Source organism: Felis catus, chromosome F2 (assembly GCF_018350175.1).
Source record: "Felis catus isolate Fca126 chromosome F2, F.catus_Fca126_mat1.0, whole genome shotgun sequence".
NCBI lineage: Eukaryota > Metazoa > Chordata > Mammalia > Carnivora > Felidae > Felis > Felis catus.
This window is the reverse complement of record NC_058385.1, coordinates 64,786,881-64,810,394: the sequence shown is the minus strand read 5'-3', so window position 1 is coordinate 64,810,394 and position 23,514 is coordinate 64,786,881. Positions and strand designations below refer to the sequence as shown.

The 23,514-nt window shown below is 40.0% G+C and overlaps 1 protein-coding gene across 7 annotated transcripts in view; it reads right to left on the bottom strand.

Moving 5' to 3' along the window:
• The window catches only part of LOC111558559, a 471,686-nt gene that overhangs the window by 124,382 nt on the left and 323,790 nt on the right, over positions 1 to 23,514 (bottom strand). For 5 of the 7 annotated variants that reach the window (XR_006592166.1, XR_006592167.1, XR_006592164.1 and 2 more), the window contains exons 4-5: positions 16,856 to 17,066; positions 15,299 to 15,396 (exon numbers count right to left, since the gene is read on the bottom strand). Coding sequence is in view for 2 of the 7 variants with exons in the window: in XM_045049535.1 (XP_044905470.1) it covers positions 15,931 to 16,047; positions 16,856 to 17,066 (328 nt within the window). In the remaining 5 variants the exon portion in view is untranslated. The other 2 variants (XM_045049535.1, XM_045049536.1) reach the window with 1 other exon arrangement.

The window sequence follows — 23,514 nt, the reverse complement described above, 5'->3', positions numbered from 1 at the left end:
TGAGACCCCAATCCCCACAGCACTGCTGTGATCCCCAGGATCCTTTCCTATACTTCATCTGCAATTTGTGGATTTGTATTCCCCTGAACTCAATTCCCACACAAATAATACTGACTTAGCCCACTGTTTCTGCCTACCAACAGCACTCTCTTCTGTGAGCTTTAAGTGTGAAGAGTGGGAATCTTAGCTGCAAAGATGATATTTAAAATACTTAATATATGTTATGGCACAGCCATGGGTTAGTCATAAGAATGACTGACCCAAAGATACTAATAATATTTATTATTTATTGTTATGTTATATATATATATATATATATATATATATATATATATATAATATTTATTCTTTATTTAACTGGCGTGGCCCTCCTGGTGTAAACACCAGCTGAGTATCAACTGTGCCTGGCACACTCATACATCGAGATTCCTTTGTTCCACTCAGACAAATCTTACGTGGACAACTCTCTTTGCTTACTTCATAGAACTGTCATAAACTATTATGGGTGTCCTACTCCACACCTCTTACTATATCTTTACCTTTTATCTTATCTTTAGTGTACGAGATACATTATTTTGGGGCAAAGTGTATAATACCTTTACTTCACCTTTAAATGTATCCCAGTAGGGATACCCTACTGGGGTGTGTGGGTGGCTCAGTTGATTGAGCATTTGACTCTTGATTTTGGCTCAGATCATGATCTCACAGTTCATGAGATCAACCGCATGTCAGACTCTGAGCTGACAGCATGGAGCCTGCCTGGGATTTTCTCTCTCCCTCTCTCTCTGCCCCTCCCCTGCTCACTCTCATCTCTCTCAAAATAAATGAACATAAAAAATGAATTTTAAATGGGCTACCCTACATATTGATATGCACATATCACTCCAGAATCGTAATAACAGCTGAACTGAAAGTTAACAGCCTGGACAAAGAGTTCACTAAGTTGCATGAAACAATGGATGTCCAACATTTAAAGCAAAGTCGCAGATTTGAGACCTATACACTATATAACAAAGTAGCAGGAGGACAGCTTTTTTAATACATTGGTTTGTTCATCAGGCCAAAGGACCTTATTCATAATATTGTTAGGAACTGAAATCAGAAAGAGGGAATTTAGATAAAATCATTATATATTATTAGTATACCATACACCTGCCACTATACTGAGAAGTTCTTTAAATCTCGTAACAACTCCATCGCACCCATTTTTCAGATGAGAAAACCAAGACACTGGGAGGGAGCAGAACCAGAATTTAAGACCAGGGAGTTTTACTGTAAAGCCCATATTCTTTACCACAGTGATTTACTACTCTCCATCATATAGAGGCTAAGAACTCATAAAATATGTAGTTTAAAAATGGAAACTCTGGTCAGAATTTTTAATAGCTCTCCTCACAACAAACAAAAATTCCTTCTATCTTAAATGAAAGATCTTTTTTTTTTTTTAATTTAAAAAAAAATTTTTTTTTCAACGTTTATTTATTTTTGGGACAGAGAGAGACAGAGCATGAACGGGGGAGGGGCAGAGAGAGAGGGAGACACAGAATCGGAAACAGGCTCCAGGCTCTGAGCCATCAGCCCAGAGCCCGACGCGGGGCTCGAACTCACGGACCGTGAGATCGTGACCTGGCTGAAGTCGGACGCTTAACCGACTGCGCCACCCAGGCGCCCCAAATGAAAGATCTTTAACATCTAGCTCTGGCTATTTGTCCAGCCTCATCTGTGGCCATTCCCCTATCTTGCTCTTTGTGCTATATATACTATATCAAATAAGCCATGGTTTCTTGTGCCTAATTTTCTTTGTAGGTGTGTTTCTCTCTTTCTGGACTGCCCTCACTTGCCTTATTTCCAACTCTTGCTCTAATCACTATCTCAATGCCCATCCTCTCCAAGAAGCTCCCCTGACTGCCTCCATCAAGGCATATGTTAGGGTACTTTCTCCTTGCTCCCACTAGGCCTTGCATCTATTGTCTGCATCCAGCGTTCACCATGCTACACATTTATTTTCCATTTCTCTGTCTGCCTGTTCAGTATACACTATACTCGTGGTGGGAAAGAATAACCTGTCTTTATGACTTAGTAAACAGTCCATATTTAGAGAATAAATGATTGAATGACCAATTAATTGATCATATCAGTAAGCATTCTCTCTTTTAGTAGTAATAGAAAACCCAACTCAAAATGGTCTCAATAATAAAGGAAATATATCAGCTTATATAAAAAGAATATAGCAGAACAATCTTGGTTTAATCCAGGAGCCTGTTGATCAACCAGCTTCTTTCCAGGTTCCTTTTCTTCCCGTGAACTCATGCTAAGGCTGAGCTCCTCAAGTGGCTACAGTATGGATGTCTGCAGTTTTCAGAGCTTCGTACATATTTTTCTGTACCCAGGGAAAAAAAAATCTTTCTTTAACCCATGGAACACTTGCTAGCTTCATGCTGATGGGAATGATCTAGGTTTCTTAGGACAAGGAAAATATCTTGTCCTGGTTGACTTTTTTCTTTTTTAAAAGCTTATTTATTTATTTTGAGAGAGAGGGAGGGAGTGAAAGGAGAGAGAGAGAGGCAGAATCCCAAGTAAGCTCTGTGCTGTTAGCACAGAGACTGACATGGGTCTCACAAACCGTGAGACCATGAACTGAGCCAAAATCAAGGGTCAGACACTTAACCAACTGAGCTACCCAGGTGCCCCTGTCATGGTTAACTTAAATCTGGTTAAGTGCTTATTTTTAACCAAAGTATTGTCCCAAGAGGGGTAGGATTAGCTTATGCACTTAAGACTCACCCTTAGGACTGGTGGTGAGTCCATTCTACCTCAACCCTATGGTTCCTATACAAAAAGGAAGGTGTGGAGTAAATGCTGCGGGGCAAAGTCCATGACATGTATGAATGTATGAATGGATTTTTCCACTCTGAACAGTCACATGTGCTTGTTTCCATCAGTGTAGTAGCATGACATTCTTCTGCAAACATTTCAAAATTGTCCTGTAAGACAGGCAACCTTCTGATGTCAAAATGTGATTTCTTACCATGATACTATCAGTTTCTCTGGAGTTTAGTAAGCTACAGCAATTGTCCATCATCTCTGTTTCTACTGGCAAAATATCTCAAACCTGAAGTCTTAGCATCTGACCTGAGGATTCCTCCCCAAATCAGAAGAGATCCAAATTTCCCAAGGGGTGTCTGGGACAGAAAGGAAGTTGTTATTAATCAAATGACTCACATGCTGAATCACAAAACAAGAACCATTTGGGGAAAGGTCGCCCTTCTTAGCTATAACTGCTGAGTGTGTTTCCAGTTAAGTAGATATCCTGAGGCCCTTTTAGGAAAAAGCCAACACTGGCCAACATTATCACAGTAGCATCAATGGCTGGATGATAATGGCCCACAATCCAAGGATACCTCCACCCTTCTTAGTTTTGTGTTCTCTGGGAAATCTCAGTCTGAGATGGGAATTTCCCATGTGCCAGGAACTCAGATTGTCAATGGAAGTTTCAAGGAAAGGCCAGCAATTCTCTACAGGAATGGCATTTAGAACACCCCTCCCAGAAACTGGACAGCCAATTATATAATTTTCTTTCTTCTTCTTAATAATTTACACATGAATTTTTACCATCCTAAAGATGGATATTTGTGCCATGATTTAAAGATTCTGATGTTTAGAGTGATAAAAGAAATTTTAGGTCACTAAAAGGTAAAACTTGTGAGATTAAGCAAAAATTAAAGACTGAATGTTGAATATTTTTATTTTTTATCCAGGTTTGTCATTCTATGATACAATGAGTATTCAATATTTTTCCATTTTAAACAAATCCATTAAGGATCCTCAAAATGCTTCACTCATTTAATTATTCCATCCATCCATCCATCCATCCATCCATCCATCCATCCATCCCTCTAGGTTTTCACTTAGTGAGCACAAATTTATTTAGTGCCACATACCAACATATACACCAAGGGTGCTTCTGTGATCCCCCTGAGTTGGTTCCTGACCTCGAGAACCAAGTCTAAAGCCCTGCTTCTCCTCCTAGTCATTCCATGGGACTGACTTCATTTTATATGAGAAGAGGGCCTGGTGGAGAGGAGAGGTCTAGCTATGAATTAGGCATCTCTGTTATTGCCACTAAACCTTATTTTGCCCTTGGATCAGGTCCAGTTCTGTGAGGATAAAAGTGCCCTTGCCCATAAGCATCACAGGTGCAGAGTCATCTCCACTAATACTTGTATCCAGAGGAGTGCATAATACCTAGTAGGTACACAGTAAATAATGGGCACAACCACAGAAGTCAAGGCATAGATAATAAGGAAACTTGCTACTGGTAGCACAGCCCCATTCTCTGCCTAGTTTACATCCTTGGCTATGGCTCTTCCTAATGACTTAGAGCTGTGTCTCCTACAAAGTGGACTGTCTTTATACAAGCTTGGCTGTGGCCTTAATTGTTACCCTTAATTCTATCACAAACTTCATTGAGAAGAATATGCTTTAGTAAGTCAAATTATTTTAACTACTTTCCAACCACCCCAAACATTTACCTTTGAGCCCCAAAGAATGAATCTAATGCCTCTTTTTCAATTCTTCTTTTCCCCAAATTAAATTGGCTTTCTCCATGCTTAATCATTGTGAATGTCTACTAGCCTGATACAGACAGACTCAAGAGTTATCCACATTTGAAGATTCAGCTGCACTTGGAAGGGGGAGCAAGCTAGGGAAAAAGGGGAGGGGGAAAAAAAGAGGTTTTCTCTCCACAGAGCAGGGACCTTTACAATGCACCACAGTGTGTGAACAGAGCTACGTGCTGTGATACCATTTAGCAATAATGGATGGCTTGTGCTGCCCAGACTTAACAGGCCAGTGAGCAACATCAGGCTGCAGATGGAGTGCTCGGAGACTGCCATGCATTAAAAAAGGATGAAAAATAAAATTGTCTATGGCTATTGTCGACATATTTACCCCTTGTTTAGGGGTTCCCATGGCAACGAAGAGCTGTGACCCGCTAGTGGAGGTGGGAAATCTGCACAGTAGGAGGGCCAACTACTTGCCCAGGAAGTGAATGCTATCTGTGTGCAACCACCCCCTCTAGTGACGACTTGGTGAATGGCAGGCCTTTTTATAGTTTTCCTTTGGCATCATGTTCTCCCTGCCATATGTTATGGCTCTTAACTTTAAAAGCATATTATTGTTCCATTAAATTAGCATGACTTATTTCTGAGGAGACTTCTAAAAGTCCATTGTTTTGAGTCTTTTCATTCTTGTTTTCCAAGATTTCGTTTTGTTTCTGTATTTTAAACTAGATCTAGGAAATATTCAGGTTGCCAGCTAGAGCCAAACTCTTCTCCATAACCTCACCTATGTTTTCTATGTTTAGGAAACCAGATAAAGATGAAAAACAACCTACATGGATCTCTCTGAGGCTGGTGGAGTGGCTGGAATATAGTTATAATCTTATGAGTATCTCAGGCATACTTTTGCTTCTCCACTGTGTGGGACTCCCCACAGCCTCCCTTTCTCCAGCTGTTACCTATGACCATATCAATGCTAAGAACTCAGATCCAGACCAGCCAGAAGCTTACTATGCTTCAGGGGCAGAAATATGTACCCAAAATTTGCACACTGAAGAAGCATAGTAAGGTTAAACAATCTCCATCATCACTCTCAAACTTCTCAAGAGCCTTGCAGATTCCATGGGAAGACCATACCCTTTCAAGAATTTGAAACTCGGGTCCTACCTCCTCATTTTCTCACTCCTCTGAAAGTTTATAGCCATTTATCTTCACTTCTACTCTTTCTTTGAGTATCATTAACTGCCTTGTGCTATTAATACCATTTATATACGAATTTGTCAAAATATTTGTAACTCCAAATATAAGTTCCTTGGGGTCAAAGACCTTGTTTTGGATGTCTGAATTCTTCATTTAGTTTTCATTATCCGGTTAATTTTTTTTTCCACATGCAAGTTGGTAAGGTAATATTTGCAAAGACAGACATTAACCAATGGGGAATATATGTACTGGGTGTGATTCAGATTTCTGGAAGATCAGTCCAGGAAGACATAATACACTGAGACACACAGGAGACTGAGTAAGAAAGAAAGGAACTGTGATGCCTAGATATATCATGAAAGAATTCACTACATTGTAGATTCCTACTACAGTCCTATGACGTAGATGTAGTTTTCCCAGATAGGAAACGTAAGCCTCAGAAAGGTTAAGTAACAAGTTGGATGACACAATATTACCAATTGATGCTAACAAATTTCAAATAAATGTCTTTCTATTATATTTCATTGACTTTAAAAAAGAAATCCTCAAACTTTCACTGAAAAGAAGGCACTTTGGATATTTCTGGTCTTTCGGATCCTCAGGGAAGAAAAGGGATTTTTACAGAGCAAGATACTAATGTCTGAGAAGGGATAATGGTTGCCATATTTCCTTCTCTGGTGGAAGTCAACCCTAAAAAGTAGCACAGGAAAAGACAGCAGTAAATATCCAGGCAAGATTTGAATATCAACTGGTAGTCCCAGGTCCACGTTTTATGGAATCTTGGTCAAGAACGGAGTTCTCATTAGATGTCTCCCCAAACACAAGTATCATGAGCTTTTCCTCCAAAAGAAGAAATTGGTATCAAAATACTTGAGAGGTCCTGCATGTGAAGATTCAGAATGGACTTGGAGAAGTTCTGTAACTTAATAATCAAGGAAAAATTAAAAACTGTTTAACTTTGCAAAACCTCATGTTTCCTAAGCACAAATGATCATAGCTCCTGTGTATTTCGTTACTACATTACCAAGGCAAATATGTGGAGCTAAATTTCACTGATGTGAACACTGATCTTGAGGCAAGTACATAGAATTTCAAGGCAAGCAAGGAACAGCTTAAGAATCTGGGCTCAGGAGTTATGGACCCTACAACAAGAAAATCCTAAGAAGGAAATTAGATAGGGTAAGCACTAGATTGGATATATTTAAATCATTCATACAGGGACCTGGTTTTGCTTCATTAAGTGTAATGAGTAAAGGTAGAAGTTAAAGCATCAGTTGGGTTGTTGACTATTTTTATTATTCAATTTTAAGTGAGTGAAGCATTTTAGCTCTATTTGTTTTCAAAGAGTACATTTCAAAAAATTCAGCTTTGGTAATCCCCTCAGTACTTTAATTCAGTAAAGTTTCCATCATGGGACCATTCTTGTTTCTTCATCTTTCTCCTTCCTCTTCCTCTTCTTAATCTTCTCCCCACTCCCACCCCCAACCGCACAATTTAGGTCTGTTTTATGTCTAGAAGAACGGGCTTACTTTTTCTCAATGCTAATTAAAGTAAAATTCACTACTCCTTCCATTCTCTGTATATTTTTCATTGTCTTTTTATTTCCTGAAAGATTTCCCGTTGTGATGGTGCTAAGAACTTGGACAAATTTTTTGTGAGATTAAAAAAAGACCTGAATTCTATCTCCCATAATTACAAGATAGAAGACCCTGAGAAAGTGACTTAATATCTTTTAATTCCATTTCCTTTTTCTGTTAAATGGACTTAATAGTGCCTACCTTATAAGTAAAGTTTTTGAAATACATTATGTACATTTTAATATTTATCTTATATGTATATAAAACGTAAAGTTCCAAGCATAGTCCCTGGCATAGTTAGTAAGTGCCTAATTCTTCCCTCAGAACATAAGAAGACTGTTAAGCACACTAAATTCTTTTGCTATTTGTTTATAACCACTTACTCAAGTAAGTTTAAGAAAATGGAAGCTCTATTTGATGATTCAGGGGACTTCAAGGAACTCAAAAAGAATTATGACCCAGCTCAATGTAAATAAAAGATAGTTATCAGGCAGCTACTTTGTCTGTCTCTATGTCTCATGATTTCAGCTCAGATTCCCAGCAGAATATGTTGCATAAAGTACTCATTCCTTTAGTTCACTTCCCTTCTTTGACTGAAGTCTACTGAGATTCACCAAGACATAAGCCAAGGTTGTTATCTATGCAACATGTTATCACTGGGGCATCTGTGTGGCTTAGTCCATTAAGCATCTGATTCTTGGCTTCAGCTCAGGTCATGATCTCCTGGTTCATGGGTTCGAGCCCCGGGTCAGACTCTGTGCTGGTAGTGGGGAGCCTGCTTGGGATTCTCTCTCTTCCTCTGCCCTCTCCCCTACTTGTACTCTTTCTCTTTCTCTGTCCTTCTCTCTCTACCCTTCCCCCACTCACGTGCTCTCTTTCAAAAGTAAATAAATTAAAAAATTTTTTTTCAAAATAATACAACAAAATGTCACCATTTTATCCCAGTTCACTATAATAAACCAATAAACTAGAGCAATAATTTTTGTGGATTTTACCTGAGATTTCAGTCTATAAGTGGAATGGAAAATCATGGGCCGTAGGTAAATATCTCCTTTGGCAGATACAAACGGTTAATTCCAAAGAAGAAACAGATATTTCATATCATCTTTCATTCTTCAAGAAAATTTAAAGTTCTCTCCACTCTTTTTAAAAACTCTGGGGATTTTCTTTTTATTTACATGGGGGATTGCCAGTATTTAGAGATCTGAATAGAGTGCCTCTGTAACAAAAATGACAATCACAATATCTGGAGACATGTGACTTTTGTCTATCGTTAATGAAGGTTATCAGGTTGAAGAATATAAGTGGGGCGATCAGAAGAAAAGAAGCGTAGTATAAGACGAATTGATTACTATCAATCAATAAACCTTCTTTCCTTCTTAAGCTCTTCATCCCATGACCCCCCACCATGCTTTCTTGTCATGGTCCACAAAGCATATTTAACAAGGACATGGATGCAGTGATCCAGTTAACTTAGCCAAAGTCCCCTATTCTTACATTTTAATCCTTGCTCAGCCATTCTATTTCCAGGTGACCTCTGGCATTTTTGGAAAGGGGATTATAGTGCTGCTGTATTAAAGAACTGCTAATTCCTCTTTTAAAAGAAGTTTGAAACCAGGAGGAAGATAAATACTTGGCTGTAATAGGCTTGATTCTAATTTTTCTTCCACAGATTGACATTTGGTAACAACCTGAATTAAGAGTATAATTAGAGAAATGTAAAAATATTATGCCAGGTTTTGTTTCAGCTCTTTACCTCCTAACTCAATACTTATTGAACATCTACTATATGTGAAGGCACTATTTTGAGCTTTAGCAATAAAAAGATCGGTTTACATCTCCAAGCTGTCAGCTTATTTAAGGTCTGTGAAAGGCCTCAGACAGTAAACCAACGATGGCGATTGACGTAGGAGACCATATACATAAAACTGTCAAGATATAGAACTTACAGAAAGGATTTGGGGCAAGGAGGGAGGGTAGAGACAATAGCAAGAATAAGAACCAAGATTTAGAAAACAAATAAGAATTTGCCAGATAAAGGTATTGGGGCCAAAGCAGTGGGTGGGAAGTGAGGGTGCCTTTAGGTCTTCCAGAGCAGAGAAGAACACATTTAAAGAAACTGCCAAGAAAGAAAGGCAGGGAACGTACTTGGCAGAGTGGCAGGTTGTGAATGAATAAAAAAAGAGGCAGGGGATAGATCACAAAGGGCCTTATAAGTTACTTTTTAGAGGATGAACTTAGATCAGAAGCCAGTTGAAAGAAAGGAGTCAGAGGGGATGTTAGCATCAAATATTTCCGAGAGTATAAGAAGAGGGGAGAGGAGCATGAGACAGAAAGAGAACATCAATTTTTAAGACTAGGAGAATGAAGGAGTTTTGAAATTTTGAAAATGAAGGAGTTGAAAATTTTCTTGCATGATAGCCTCTATCTGTGAAAAGTTGAAAATTTTCTTGCATGAGAGCCTCTATCTGTGAAAGGCTCTTCTATGGGGAATGACTCTTAGCTGAAAGTATTCCTATACTTCTATTTCTTTCAAGGGATGTTGCTTTTTAAAATTTATACAATGTTTCATTGGTAAGTAAGTTCTCAGCCAATTGTCTCCAGGGAGTCTGTCCCTTCTGTAGAAAAAATTATGGATCTCTTATTGGTTGATCTGCTCTGGAACAGTGAAGTTGATAATTATTTTATGAAACAAGATTGATAGGTTGAAAAATCTGGCAAAAAAATCAAAGATGCTTTGTTCTCTCCATCATTTTCCTACTTTGAAAAATGTGGAGTTCAGATCTAAGAGTCTAGGGTTTTAAATTACTATACTCAATGATCTAGTGTTGCTAATGGGAGATGATACGGGAAGAAAGGCCATTCCTGGTGTTTAGAGTTAGTCACATCTTTCTTCGGAGGCTGAGAGAAGAAAAGAGAATTCCCAAAGACTTGCCATTTTACCAGTAAGCCTTTCTGTCTAACCCTCAGACATGCAATCCTGAGGGTTATCTATGTTTGCATAACCAAAATCCATGCTGTTTCAGGGTGGTATTTCAGGTGCCTGCATTCATTATTGGTCAAGTTCCCCTGCTCTAGGAGCACCTCAGGTATGTGACTGATTCCTCGTCCCCATTTCCTGCTGAAAAAGGAGAGAGACTCTATTTCCAGGTAATTTCAACTGATTCCATTTTTAATTTCAACTACCAGTTGATTAACTATCATCCTTTCTCAAAAAAATAGAATTTGGGATTCTGACATTGGTCCAATTTGTAGAACAATTTGTTCTACATTTTTTTAAAAAATGTGTAATTAGGGACTGCAGTTAACGTGAGAGAGAACTGTATAAAGATAGTACATCCATAAATAAAGGAGCACGTTTATTTATGAACATGCACGTTAAATACTATGATTTAAACTAAGTCCTCTGTATTAGCATACAAGGGTAACCAAATACTGACCTTATCTTCTTTTCCTGGAGACTTGTTTTTGCGTGCATGATTGAAGTGAGGTTTCCACCATAATTGTTCACATTCCAGACCAAGGTAAGAGGCAAACAAATTTGAAGTGGACAGCAAACGATTTCCTTTTAAGTACATGATGTTGAAGCTGTAGTCATCTCCCCCCACTTACTGGTGAGAATGAAGGACACGACCACACCCAGCTGCAAGGGAGTTTGGGAAATGTACCTTATCCATGCTTTTGCTTTCTGTGGCTTCAGCTACCCTCCCAGTCAATGGTGGTCCAAAAGCACATTGTCCTCCTTCCATCAAGTCATCAGAAGGTCAGTAGTGGCCTAACGCTAAGTCACAGTGCCTACATCATTTGCCTCACTTCATCTCATCGTGTAGGCATTGTATCACCTCACATCATCACAAGTAGAAGAATGAGTACAGGACAGTAAGATACTTAGAGAGAGAGAGAGACCACATTCACATAACTTTTATTACAGTATATCGCTATAATTATTCTGTTAGGAGTTATTATTTGTTAATCTCTTGCTGTGCCTAATTCATAAACTACACTATCATAGGTATGTATGTCTAGAAAAAAACATAATATACATAGGGCTCAGTGTTGTCTGTGGTCTCAGGCATCCACTGAGGTCTTAGAAAATATCTTCTGTGGATAAGGTGGTGGTTGGGGGCGGAGGGAGGACAACTGTAGTCTTCAGGCAGTATAACACATACTCTATTAAAGTCTCTAACTACTGAAGAGCAGAATATATTTGCCAGGGGGAGGCTCCTAGACATTTTTACAACATGGAAGACAATCTGATGTTTAAAAAATAGGAGTAAAAGGGAATATCTGGAAGGATGGCATTTGGATCAAAAGAATTACGCGGAACACACGGACTCTGTTCAAAAAACAAGTGAAGTATATGATTGGAGCAAAGAGATCGCAGGCAAAAACTGTCAAGGAAGTTTGGAGAGGAACAGACTCTTCTCTGAGGACACGGATCATGAGTCTTGCTCATTATTTTATCCCCAGGATGCAGCCATGTATCTGGCACCAAGTAAGTGTGCATTCAATACAGTATTTTTAAATCGAATCTACCCGTGGCAAAGAGACGCAGGAATACTAGGATAACCGTGCCAGCCGCTAGGCACATGTGATGGAGGCAGAACAAAGCACACCTTGCTGCTCGGAGCCTACAGTCTAGCCAGGGGCGAGTAGAGCGTAAGCAAATGACAATATGAACAAATTCATAATTACAAACTCTGTGAACAATGCCATGAAGTTAAAATAGAGGGCAATATGAGGAGTGCAAAAGGTCCCTGGTCTAGTTGGGAGAATAGGAGAGTCTTCCTTAGGAGAGGAGACTTTGAGCTGAAATGCAAAGTGGGATGATGACAGAACCACGGGTAGGGAAGTGCAGAAGAAAAGGCATTGGCTGGAGTCTGGAAAAGCAGCCCAGCATTTCCTACAGCTTGTGGAATGGGGATTTTTAGTTTCTTTGTTTATGTCCTTGTTTTCTGCTCTTCCAAACTGTAAAGTAAGTACAAGGACGACGCATAGTAGTGTGAAAATTAATTACGAGGAAATCTCACTTAAGATGGAGTCGGAAAGCCAGCAGGGGGAGCTCTCACACCCTACCACTTGGTTGCAGACCCAACAGGAAGACCCAACAGGAAGAGACCTACCTTGCAACCAGCCACTGACTTACTACCCCAGCAGGAGGAAGAAAGATTTTCCTCCTCGCCCAGCAACAGTCCAGCTAGTGAGAGCCAGTCACAACGAAGCCAATGAGAGGCCAGTATACTTTGAACTGCCAGTTTACATCAATGGACTTTTTTGCTTATAACAGTCTTTCCAACATCCCCCTTTCCTCTATAAAAGAGCATTCCTCTCCTTTTGTTCCCTAGACTCGCCTAGGGTTCTGCCATAGCTTGCTTTTCTTGGATTGTAACTCCGTTTCCTAATAAACTCATTTTTTTTTGCTGATAAAATAACTGGTAGTTTTATTTTTAAGGTTAACAGTAGGTACTTAAGAATGACAGTTTTATTGCATTAATTCTAAGGACATTGCCAATTATATCACACAATGTCTTCTTTACATAGACCTCGATGAGAAATTTCTCTGAGTCTTCAGGTCTCAGTGTCAAGGTCGGACGCGTTTCCCTTTGGCAACTAGGATTTTTTTTTTCTTTTTAACTTACAGACTCTATAAATGGGGTCAACTTCATGTGACTGAGGCCCTATCCTCAAAAGTTCCCTTGCTTGGATTTTAATGCTTTTCACTGTTTTGAAATTTTGAAGAATTTTATTTTTAAATTTATATTTTGTACATGAAGTAGCTTGGGACAATGCAGCATGCACTAAGCTTGAAGCTTCAGCTCACGTGCAGCACCCCCCCCCCCTCGAATGTATTCCTGCCTCCCTGAGATGGGTTCTTGACTTCCCATTGCTTTGCCTTGGGCCCAGCTGACCTCCCCTTCCTAGGCCCACCCAGATACTGCTGTTGCACCCTGCTCCTTTGCACCCCAGGCACTGCCTGGCCTCTCTCTCCCAGGCCAGTGAGCACTATGCACCCAGGGAGGGTTTGTGCAGAAGCCTGGGCCATGGAGAAGGGGTCAGATGATGTAGACCCTGTGGTGTCTCAGGCTGGGACACAGCAGTGGTGGTCTCTACTGTGATGCTTGGTTCATGTGATTGGTGGGGCAAACCTCTTGCTCACACCCTGTCTGGGTCCTGATCACACCCTAGCAAAGGATTTTCAGTCCTCTGGGGGATGCCTATTCTTGGTGGGTGGGGGCAGCAGGCTGTGGGAAGAGCAGACTGTTTTTCTTGCCCCCAAAGAGGGCATAGTATGTAGGTCTTATGGCTGCAGGAAGGAGGACTCAGCAGCAGGTGGGCAAGTAAGCCAAGTGGGGGTCAGTTGGGGGGTGGGAAACACTCCCAGTCCTGTTGAGTCTGCTTCACCAGCCAGTATTCCCATGCCCGAGGGAGCGAGCCATTAAATAACAAATAAAAAACACCATGACAGGTCTAGAGTGAGAGCGTGGAAGAAAGGAAAAAGTTTCATGTTTTATTACATTTAATGGCATTTTTCCTGCTTTTTGAATAAGGGGGCCCCACATTTTCATTTTGCACTGGAGCCAGCAAATTATGTAGCTGGCCCTGCCTATAAATCACACACTAAATCATATTTTACTCATTACACTGGCTGCTAGGAAAATCAGAACAAAACTTACAACCAACTTTAGCACAATATCAAAAAATTTATGGTATACATTTTGAATAGTGAAATAATCTTCGACCTGTCATTTTTTCCTATTTTCTTTGATTTTATTTTTCTTTATCTCTTCATGTACCCAAAGGGAAGAGATCTGATTTTTCATTTATCTTTGAAAATCTTGATTCTTTTTATGCGTTCATCTAGGGTAAAAATAATCCTTATTTACATAGCAAGCTAATTGGGTGCTTGGGTGGCTTAGTCGGGTGAACGTCCAACTCTTCATTGTGGCTCAGGTTCCTGGGATCAAGCCGCGCATTGGGATCTGTACTGACAGCATGGAGCCTGCGTGGGATTCTTTCTCTCCCTCTCTCTCTTTCTGCCCTTCCCCTGCTTGCTCTCTCTCTCTCTCTCTCAAAATAAATAAATGAACTTTAAAAGGATCTTTTAAAATAAATGGATAACAAGCTAATTGCGCACTCTTACAGAACTCAATAAAAGTTTGTTCGATAGGACTTGTGACCACTTCCTTCACATAGGAATTTACCATCATTGTAGCTGGTACTATTTTCATGCTTCCCTCTCGTCACTTTCATCAGACTTGTGAGATATCAACCTTCCTCACATACTACAACATTGAATTATGATGCCATGAATAGAAAATGTGAAGCTCCACCTTTTATCCCAGCATTTCACAGAGCACATGGTTAAGAGAGGTCACCTTATAAATATTGACTCTTACTTTATATATGTAAAAATGGTGGATAAGATACTCTGTCTTTTTAAAAAAATGTATAAGGATAGTCACTGCTCACTATGATGATTGGTTTTTGATCTCACCCCCCAACATTTGGACTTATCACTAGAATAATCCATCAATCAGTAATTTTTTACTGATCAGCTACGGTATGCAGCTACTAGGTATGCGGAAACTGATGAACAAGGCAGAAGTTACCCCTAGCTGCAAGAGATTTCAGCCCTAGCTGAAAAGACAGTAAACAGTGTCATCACATATCATGATATGTTATTAAGGAAATAAACAGGATTATACATTACAGGTAAAAGTTGGGAGGAGTCTGGGACGTTCATTTCATAGAGTGATTTGAGAAGGCCTCTCTGAAAAAAAGTGATATTTAAGCCAGAGCTTTAAGGAATCTAGGAGGAGCTAGTCATTCAACATGCTAGGAGTATGTAGGTAGAAGAGAAAAAGGAGTAGGAAAAGAGCTGTAAGTATGGCTGAGGCATAGCAAGAACAGCTGAGAACTGTCCATGATACCCTTGGAGAGTCAGCCAGAAGTTGCCCTTACCTTCTTCCTGCTCTGCCCTCACTCCATCATTAAGGTCATTAAGTAGCTCCCTCTGGTGGTCACCACACACAAACACCGTCACAGGACACATCTGCAACCTATGGGAAGAAACATTTCCAAAGACACCAAGGAACAATGTTAACTAGGTGGGTAGGGAGAAAGCCAGCCAGGAAGAAGTACATGCTTAAATAGGTAGTGGTCTCCAACTGGCCCAAGAGGGAGCAAAAGGACAAGGTAAAATCAATTAATGCTGACAAGGGACCCAAAGTATAGATCCAGCTGCTTCTTGATTATCCGAGTAATTACTGCAGTTGATGTTAGCCTTTGACAAACCACAGCTTGATTCCAGTCTGTGACAAGACTTTAAGGTCAAAAGTTGAATTTCTAACTTCTCTTCACTATCGGAAATTTCTGAGAAAGGAGGGGACCAGAACAGTTGTGTCTAAAGTACTCTTAGTCAAACTTATGAGATGCAAATTTACCAGACTCTATCGGCCAGCCCCTAGGTCCCCTACTAAGGGATCCCTCTGCCTGATAGCCCTAAGTAGGTTCTAGATAATTCTAGGCAATTATAAACAATCTTTAACACTCCATGCAAGGGACGGTTACGGCTATTAAAAGTGATACTTATTTTAAAAGGTGTTCTGAAACTCCACACCCGAACAAAACTTTAGGTGTTTGATGATAATGATGGCAATGATGATGACAATGGTTGTATAATTCTGCTCCTTTATCCTAGTGGTGGTTTCCTAGGAAAAGCAAACCTGAGTTTTACTGGCAGAAATGATGCGCAGTAGGTGGTTAGCTTTGTGATTGAACCAACATCATCACATCCTTGCTTTAATGTAACCCTATTAAATAGAAGAAAACCATGTGAGATGGTTTTCCTTTAGTTGGAGGGCAGGGGGTGGTGGAATAAGGCTCCCTGAATGCCCTTTTTAACTCCAGGAACTCAAACCACTCCAGGATTCAAGGGTCTCAAGAACCCAGCCATAGTTTGACATTAAGCAAAGTTTTGAATGATTCTGAGGGGAGGAAAGGAGAGGGGAGGGATATATTTTGGGGTCAGATAAATCAAAGCACATTTGGCCAGACACTGCCCCCCTTCATTTCCAAGCACATGTGAATTTCCAGGGAAATTGAATCCATGTGTTCCTGATTCATTTACATTTAACTCTTCAAAATGCTTTGTAAGCCCTCCAAGAAGCCTTCAGTGCATCAAGCCAGGATGCTGGGCTTTGTTAGCTATGCAGGCACCTAACATCCTGAATGAATGGGACTAGGTTTTAAAGACAGAGCTAAGGAAGGTCAAACGGTTTGCAAATTTGACTCAACAAATTCCCCTTAATTTCTGGTTCCCAACTACCCGACTTCTGCAACATGGGCACAGAAATAAACATTCCCCTCTGTGGCACCCATCAAGCTGAGAGCTGCTGGCTTGGACACCCACTTTTACACAAACCTAAGCCTCTTTGATGGTCAGACACAGATGAGTTGACATTTGATAGGAGCCTTGTGCCTCCCAGTGTTAGTTTTCTTTTCCCCTGCTCTACTCACTTCCTTTTCTGAAGTGGGAAGGCTGCTGCTGCCACCCCTGAATCCTTGATAAGAATTGACGAGACCCAGGGGAGTGTGGGAAGAGTCTGTGACTTCAGCAGCTTGGCAGAAGTTCCGCGGAGACTTTCTGATCTTCCTCCACATGCTGAAAATCCCTAGAAGTCCTTTGACAGAGAGGAGGTTCAGAAGGGCAGTCTTCCTGTCCTCATTTCTATTGGAAAAAAATCATAAAAATAAAAGAAAAAAATGATGGTAGCCACCAGATTACATCCTCAAAAAAAGCAGACATAATAAAAATGTTGCTCTCTTTGAGTGGCGGAGGAAAGAGAGATCAGTCACTTACCCCTCCCCACACATCTGAAATGCAGTCATAAGTAGACACACCCAATCTAGATTGCACAAAGGTTTTGGCAAAATCCTACGCTGCCTCCTTTATGTGATAATAGCTCAGACGCCTAACTCACAAACAAGGCAGGTTTCTGCAAAAGAAATTGCCAGAGCTCACATGCGAGTATCATTTTCAAGGTATCTCCTCCTACCTTTCACTTGTGTTGTTTCCCCATCTTCAGTAAGTTCTGCTGTATACACGCTGAGAGTGTCTAGCCTCAGTCCAACAAAATCTTTGTTAATAGGTTAAACCCTGTTATAAGCTTGCAGAGCAATTTGCCATTTGCTTGTGTGATTACGTCAATAATCCCCCCTGGTGTTTTGTCTTATCTTGGCAGCACCTGCTCCTGCCACCATATACATGTTCAAAAATATTTACTGAAAGGACTCACCGAGGCTTCATGTATGCCAGTCAGGGTACATTAAATTCCCTTTGGTGCTCACAGTGACTGTCGGGGGTGTAAGCTCTTAGGATCCCCATTTTTATAGATGATGAAATGGAAATTTAGAAACATACACATGACCATAAGAGTTAATAAGAGATAGAATTAGGATTCAAGGGTAGGTTTGTCACAGTCTAGTAACCTCTGGTCTTGTAAGACCCATTCAAGCTAGGCTTAGTGAATATGGACTTCACTCTCAATAAATGAATTTCAATTCACACCACAAAAGGAAGTACCTAAGATCTGTGAAAGCTGCCTCACTAATTGGCAGAAAAACACCTTCTGGTCCTCTTTGTCTGGCACATATTCTGTGAATTCCCCTCCGGAGCCAGCCCACATTGTTTGCTTACTTTTTTGAGTGTACCAATATATGTTACTTAATGCATATACTCATTACCTGCATGCCTATAGTTTGTCTAAATTTTGATCCAAGATTCTAAACTCTGAAAGCTGAACATACACAATGACTATAAAATTTGAGAGCCCTAAAGAGCTGATAATAACTTTCTTATCTTTGATTTTAGCTTGCTTTTCTCTGCCTTGTGAAATAGCTCCTTGAGACCCACAGCCTTGCGAGGTTCCCTTCAACATGTTCATTGTCTGCTAGTTTAGGAAAGGGCAGTGAAGTGATTCGGAAGCAAATCCGGGACTTCAAGACACCTAAGAAATTTTGTAATCCTCAGTGAACATTCCAATTTGAAGCATTTCTTCATTTTGAAGCTTATTTATTTATTTTTGAGAGAGAGAGAGAGAGAGAGAGAGAGAGAGAGAGAGAGAGAGAGAGAGAGAGCATGAGCTGGAGAGGGGCAGAGAGAGAGAGAAGAGAGAATCCCTGACGAGGGGCTCAATCTCATGAACCATAAGATCATGACCTGAGCTGAGGTCAAGAAGTCGGACGCTTAACTGACTGCGCCACCCAGGCGTCCGCTAATTTGAAGCATTTCAACCTCAAGTTAACCAAGTATATGCTTCTGTGTGCGTTGTGTGTGTAAAATTGGTTCTGCAAACTGTAAAGCACTGTGCAAATATTAGTTGCGGTTGTTTAAGGAGAAAAGAATCACACTGCTGGTGAAGCCTGCCACATGACTTCTGCTTTTATTGCTTTGGGTCTGTCTACTCATTCTTTGGGATTCTGAGCTTTACAGAAAACACCAGAATGGTTCTTTTCCTGAAACCCAGTAGGAGTACAGACAGGACCACCTTCAGGCAACACTTTAAAAACTCAGTGAAGAATTACAATCCGTAAAGGGATTTAAGAACACCATGGCGTGATCGACCTGACAAGATAAGTTTTGAAGCAGAGAATTCGATTTGAAAACATCTCTGAAGCTTTTCCAACAAAGATTGTTATCTCTCAGTGGAGGCATTTCACAATCGAGTGCAAAAAATATTAATGTTCTGAACTGTTCCATAGCAGTGCTTCTCAAATTTTAATGTGTTTCATGAATCACCAGAAGATCTTGTTAAAATCCAGATTCCACTATATGAGGTCCAAGCTGGGGCCTAAGACTCTGCATTTTATCAAGATTTCTATTTCCGGAGATGATATTGGCACATGGGCCACAGTTTGAACAGTAAGGTTCTGGAGAATGGTGCAGTATCGCTTTTAGACGTGAGAATTAGGAACCAGACTCAGAGTTTAGACTGTGTGGCTTGGGGTTCTACCTCGGCCACTCACTATGCGATCTTGGCCAAAGATGTTTACTTCTCTTTGTCTTCTCCACATATGAGAATGAAGAAAATATTAGTACTTACTTCATAGGCTGTTGGGGTCAATTACATAACATATTTTTGCAACCATGCAGTTGGCATCACACCTTACACATAGTAAACATGGAGTAAATCTAAGCTAATTATTACTACTCTCAATTGTGTCCACAGAGAACACTGCCTTTTGATACAATCCCTTCTTCAATATTCAAAAGAAAAGTATATTTTCTCATCTAAAATACAGAAATCATGACAATATTTTAAATAGTTTTTAAGTTTATTTATTTATTTTGAGAGAGATAGAGTGATCAGGGGAGGAGCAGAGAGAGAGAGGGAGAGAGAGAATCCCAAGCAGGATTCTGCGCTGAGAGCACAGAGCCCCATGCAGGGTTCAAACTCACTAACTGTGAGATTATGAGCTGAGCCAAACCAAGAGTTGGACGCTTAATCGACGAAGCCACCAGGGGCCCCAACAATTTTTTTTTTCCCAAATAAAAATAGAACATGTGAAAAGGTTTTTAAAGTTCCTTGTGGGAAAAATACAGTCAAGTGACAAGCTATGTTTAGTAGACACATTTATGATAGCCTTTAATGCCTGAGCGTTCTCCAAAGTCTATTTGTATAATTGTAGTCACTTCTTTATGATCAGTATTCCTTATTCGATCCCATATTCAAATGGAGGTCACTGTGTTCAAAGTCTCAATGGAAATTCTCACCAAAGTAACACACAAGCTGTATTTTTGATCACATCATGATCTGCTAGCCGAAATCAATCACAAGAGCCTCTCTCACTTTATTGTACTCTATTCTGACTGGGTGTTTTCTTCTATTACTCAAACAGTGGGAGAGGAGGATCATGCTTTGTTACTGTTCTATCGATTTACTCCCAAATGGAAACAGTCCTTTTGCCTACTTATCGACATTTATTTCAAAGAGAGAGAGAGAGAGAGCCAGAACAGACATGCTCTTAGCCCTCAGGACTAATGCTTTTTAAAGTACTTGCTATGTCCCATGGACTATTTATTCATTTAACATATATTCATGTGTTAACCCATTTCACCCCACAATCCGCTGAGGAAGGACTATTTTTACCCCCATTTCAGAGAAGGGAAAACTGAGCGTCCAGGGTTAGGTAATTTTGCCCAAAGCCTGCCAGCATGAATAGAGAGAAATACAACACAGAGATGGGATTCAGTCTCAGCAGTCTAGATCCAAAGCTCTCATGCTTGATCATTATTCGATCAGGTTACCACGCTGCCTAAATCCAGGGCTGGGCCTGAGGTTTGCTGAGTGAGGCACTTACCTCGGAAGCACAATTTAAGGGGACACAAAAAACTCAATAATCAAGACAAATCATATGTTAATGTGATTTTTTCATAAAAAATAATTTTAAAAATCATGATTAATAAACATTTTATATATATAAATATCTTACATATATATATATATATCTTACATATATATATATATATATATATATGTAATTTATTTATTTCGAGAAAGAGCACGAGTGAGGGAGAGGGTTTAAATTTTACCTTTTGAGGATCTGAGGAAGGAGTTAACCTTTTAAATGGTTTACACTTTTGAATTAATATGTACCTAATCATTTATCCAATGTAACAAAGGAGAATTATCTGGCAAACAGTGACCAGCCCAGGTATGCTAAAAAGTTTGAGGCAGTGCTGATCTGTGCCCACCTATAGTTCTGTGGGGGTTTTTTGAGTAAACTTGGGATTGAATTCTCTCACATATACCTTTCAAATCTACGATAATTCTGAGTAACCATTTAAATTAGGAGTAGAAGGAAAATGATTCATTTTCACAGGAATAAAATAGATAAAAAGCTGTATTTGATTATGAGATATCTTTGTGTTCTTAAAAAAAAATAGAGTCCCTGACCCTTCTAAATGTTTTTCCCTTCTGCCACTATGTAAACATGTCTAGGCCAGACTCCTAGAGGGTAGGAGACCTTACGGAACCAAGTAAGTCATTCCAGCTGAGTCCCTCTTCCTGCCCCTCACCAGACCAACAAGTTCCCAGATGACCTAGATACTGACTTCAGGCACATGAGTCAGCCCAGCCAAGTCCAATGAGCATAGCCCAGTTGCTCAAATCATTAGCCAAACAAATGGCCATCATGTTAAGCCATGAAGTTTTGAAGTAGTTCATTACTACACAGCATTAGCTGATTGATACAGAAAGATTCATGGAAATGTTAGCAGTGACCTATCATGCCAGAGGCAATGGTGATGTTTTCTCAGCTGTGGGAAAACCACTAGCCCCTGACTAATGAAGAGCTGGCTTAGTTGTACCTTCTTACTAGAAAGAGCGAGGGCGTTTTCTAACACACTTCTGGGATCTACTCTAAATCATTGGCAACCCCCTCTTTACAGTCAGTTCCATGCATGTGACTTCCTTGAAATTGCTTAGTCTGATAACCAGATTCTCTTTTCAAGTTGCAAGATGTCCAGTGGGTAGCAGATATCACTTTGAGGATTAACATTTCTCCTTTTTTATAGGCATCCCTAAGCAAAGCATCAAGCATAATCCTTGGAAAACCATGCTTTTGGAAGCTCTGGTCTATATACTGGCAACATGGAATTCTTCCCAGTTGGTGGATGGGAGGGTTTCATACTCTACCTTCCTATTTCTTGATGCTCTTTCAAACTGATTCTACCTTACCACACGCCCCACCCTGCAACTCCCTAAAACAAAGGGAGAGGTAAAAGACTTATTTCCAGGAGGAAAAAAAAAAAAAAAGGAAAGGCAAATAGCATCTATTGAGTTGGTTATAGACTATAGTTTTCCAATCTTATTTAAATCCTAAAACACATATTAAATAGACAAGCATTCTGATGTATGCTCTTGTATCTTTAGCTGAAACTATTGGGCGAGACTATGATGTAAATAATACTTTCTTTTTTCTGTTTTACATATGAAGACTAGGCATAAATAGATTAAGTCATTTTATCCACTGCAACAAGACAACTTCTTGAGGAAGAGAAGTTAACAGATCCTTTGGGGAGAAAATCAGCTCTCATAGAGAATGTGAACTTTAAGTTGAAAGAATATTTATGAGAACTGAAGGTGTCACAAAGTGGAGGATATATTGATATGTTAAAGTTGTTAAAATACAGTTTTAAAGGGAGATTAAGGAAGGCTTATTTTGAATATGGAGTAGTGTAAAAGGGCTAAAAAAAAGGTATGTTTTTTCTTTCCTTTCTTCTGTTCCTCCTCCTCTTCTTCTTAATACTATTATTATTAATTTTATGAATCTGAGTCACATTATATGTGTGCCTTTCCAACTCCTACCCCACACCTCTCTCTCACTCATAACAGATAAACGGGCAACGGGTCCTGGTTTCACTTCACAATTATGTGTGCTTTCTAAAAAGCTATTGTCTCGCAACTTGGATTTTCCTTTTTTGGTCAGATCCTTTGCAGAAGAAGGGCAAAGGCAATAAGCAATAAAAGAGCTGAAGTACACCAGAGACATGGATAAACCACCGAAGACACCATTGGTCCCCGCATGATCAAGAGCTGGTTCTGTGGTCCCCTCCTGCCGGAAAGAGTGAAGACTTTTGCTAATACACACTGGTATCAACTCTAATCATTGACATCCTCCTGCCTGCAGCTGGCTCCACATGTGTGCCTCCCCTGAAAGTGCTCTCACTCACTCACATCCTAGCTCACGCGTCTTTAGCCTCCTTTCTTGTTTGGGTAGGTGTTTTCGGTAAGTGCTCTATCCTGTTATTTACAAGAGGGGCCAGTTTCTTGATGTTATTAAATCCCAGTTCCTCTATTAAATCATTCCCTTAATCCCACACTGCCTTTGTGCTTATAATTGCACTTCACATTTGTCATAGAAACGTGTCGCCTCGAACTGCGACATTGTTTTGAAAAACAATGAGAAGTTTGCCACTACAGGCTCCTCCCACTCTCCACTCCCTGGCTTTCTTGTGTTTTCTTCTTTTCCTGTTGAATTCAGTATCATAGCCACTAAGTGCTTCAGCATATGAATCCCAGCGACACCACCTTTTGACCGTTATCAATTTACTGAGTCTCAATTTGCCTGTCCAAAAAAGTGGGCCTATAATGATGCGTGTGCCTACCTCCCAG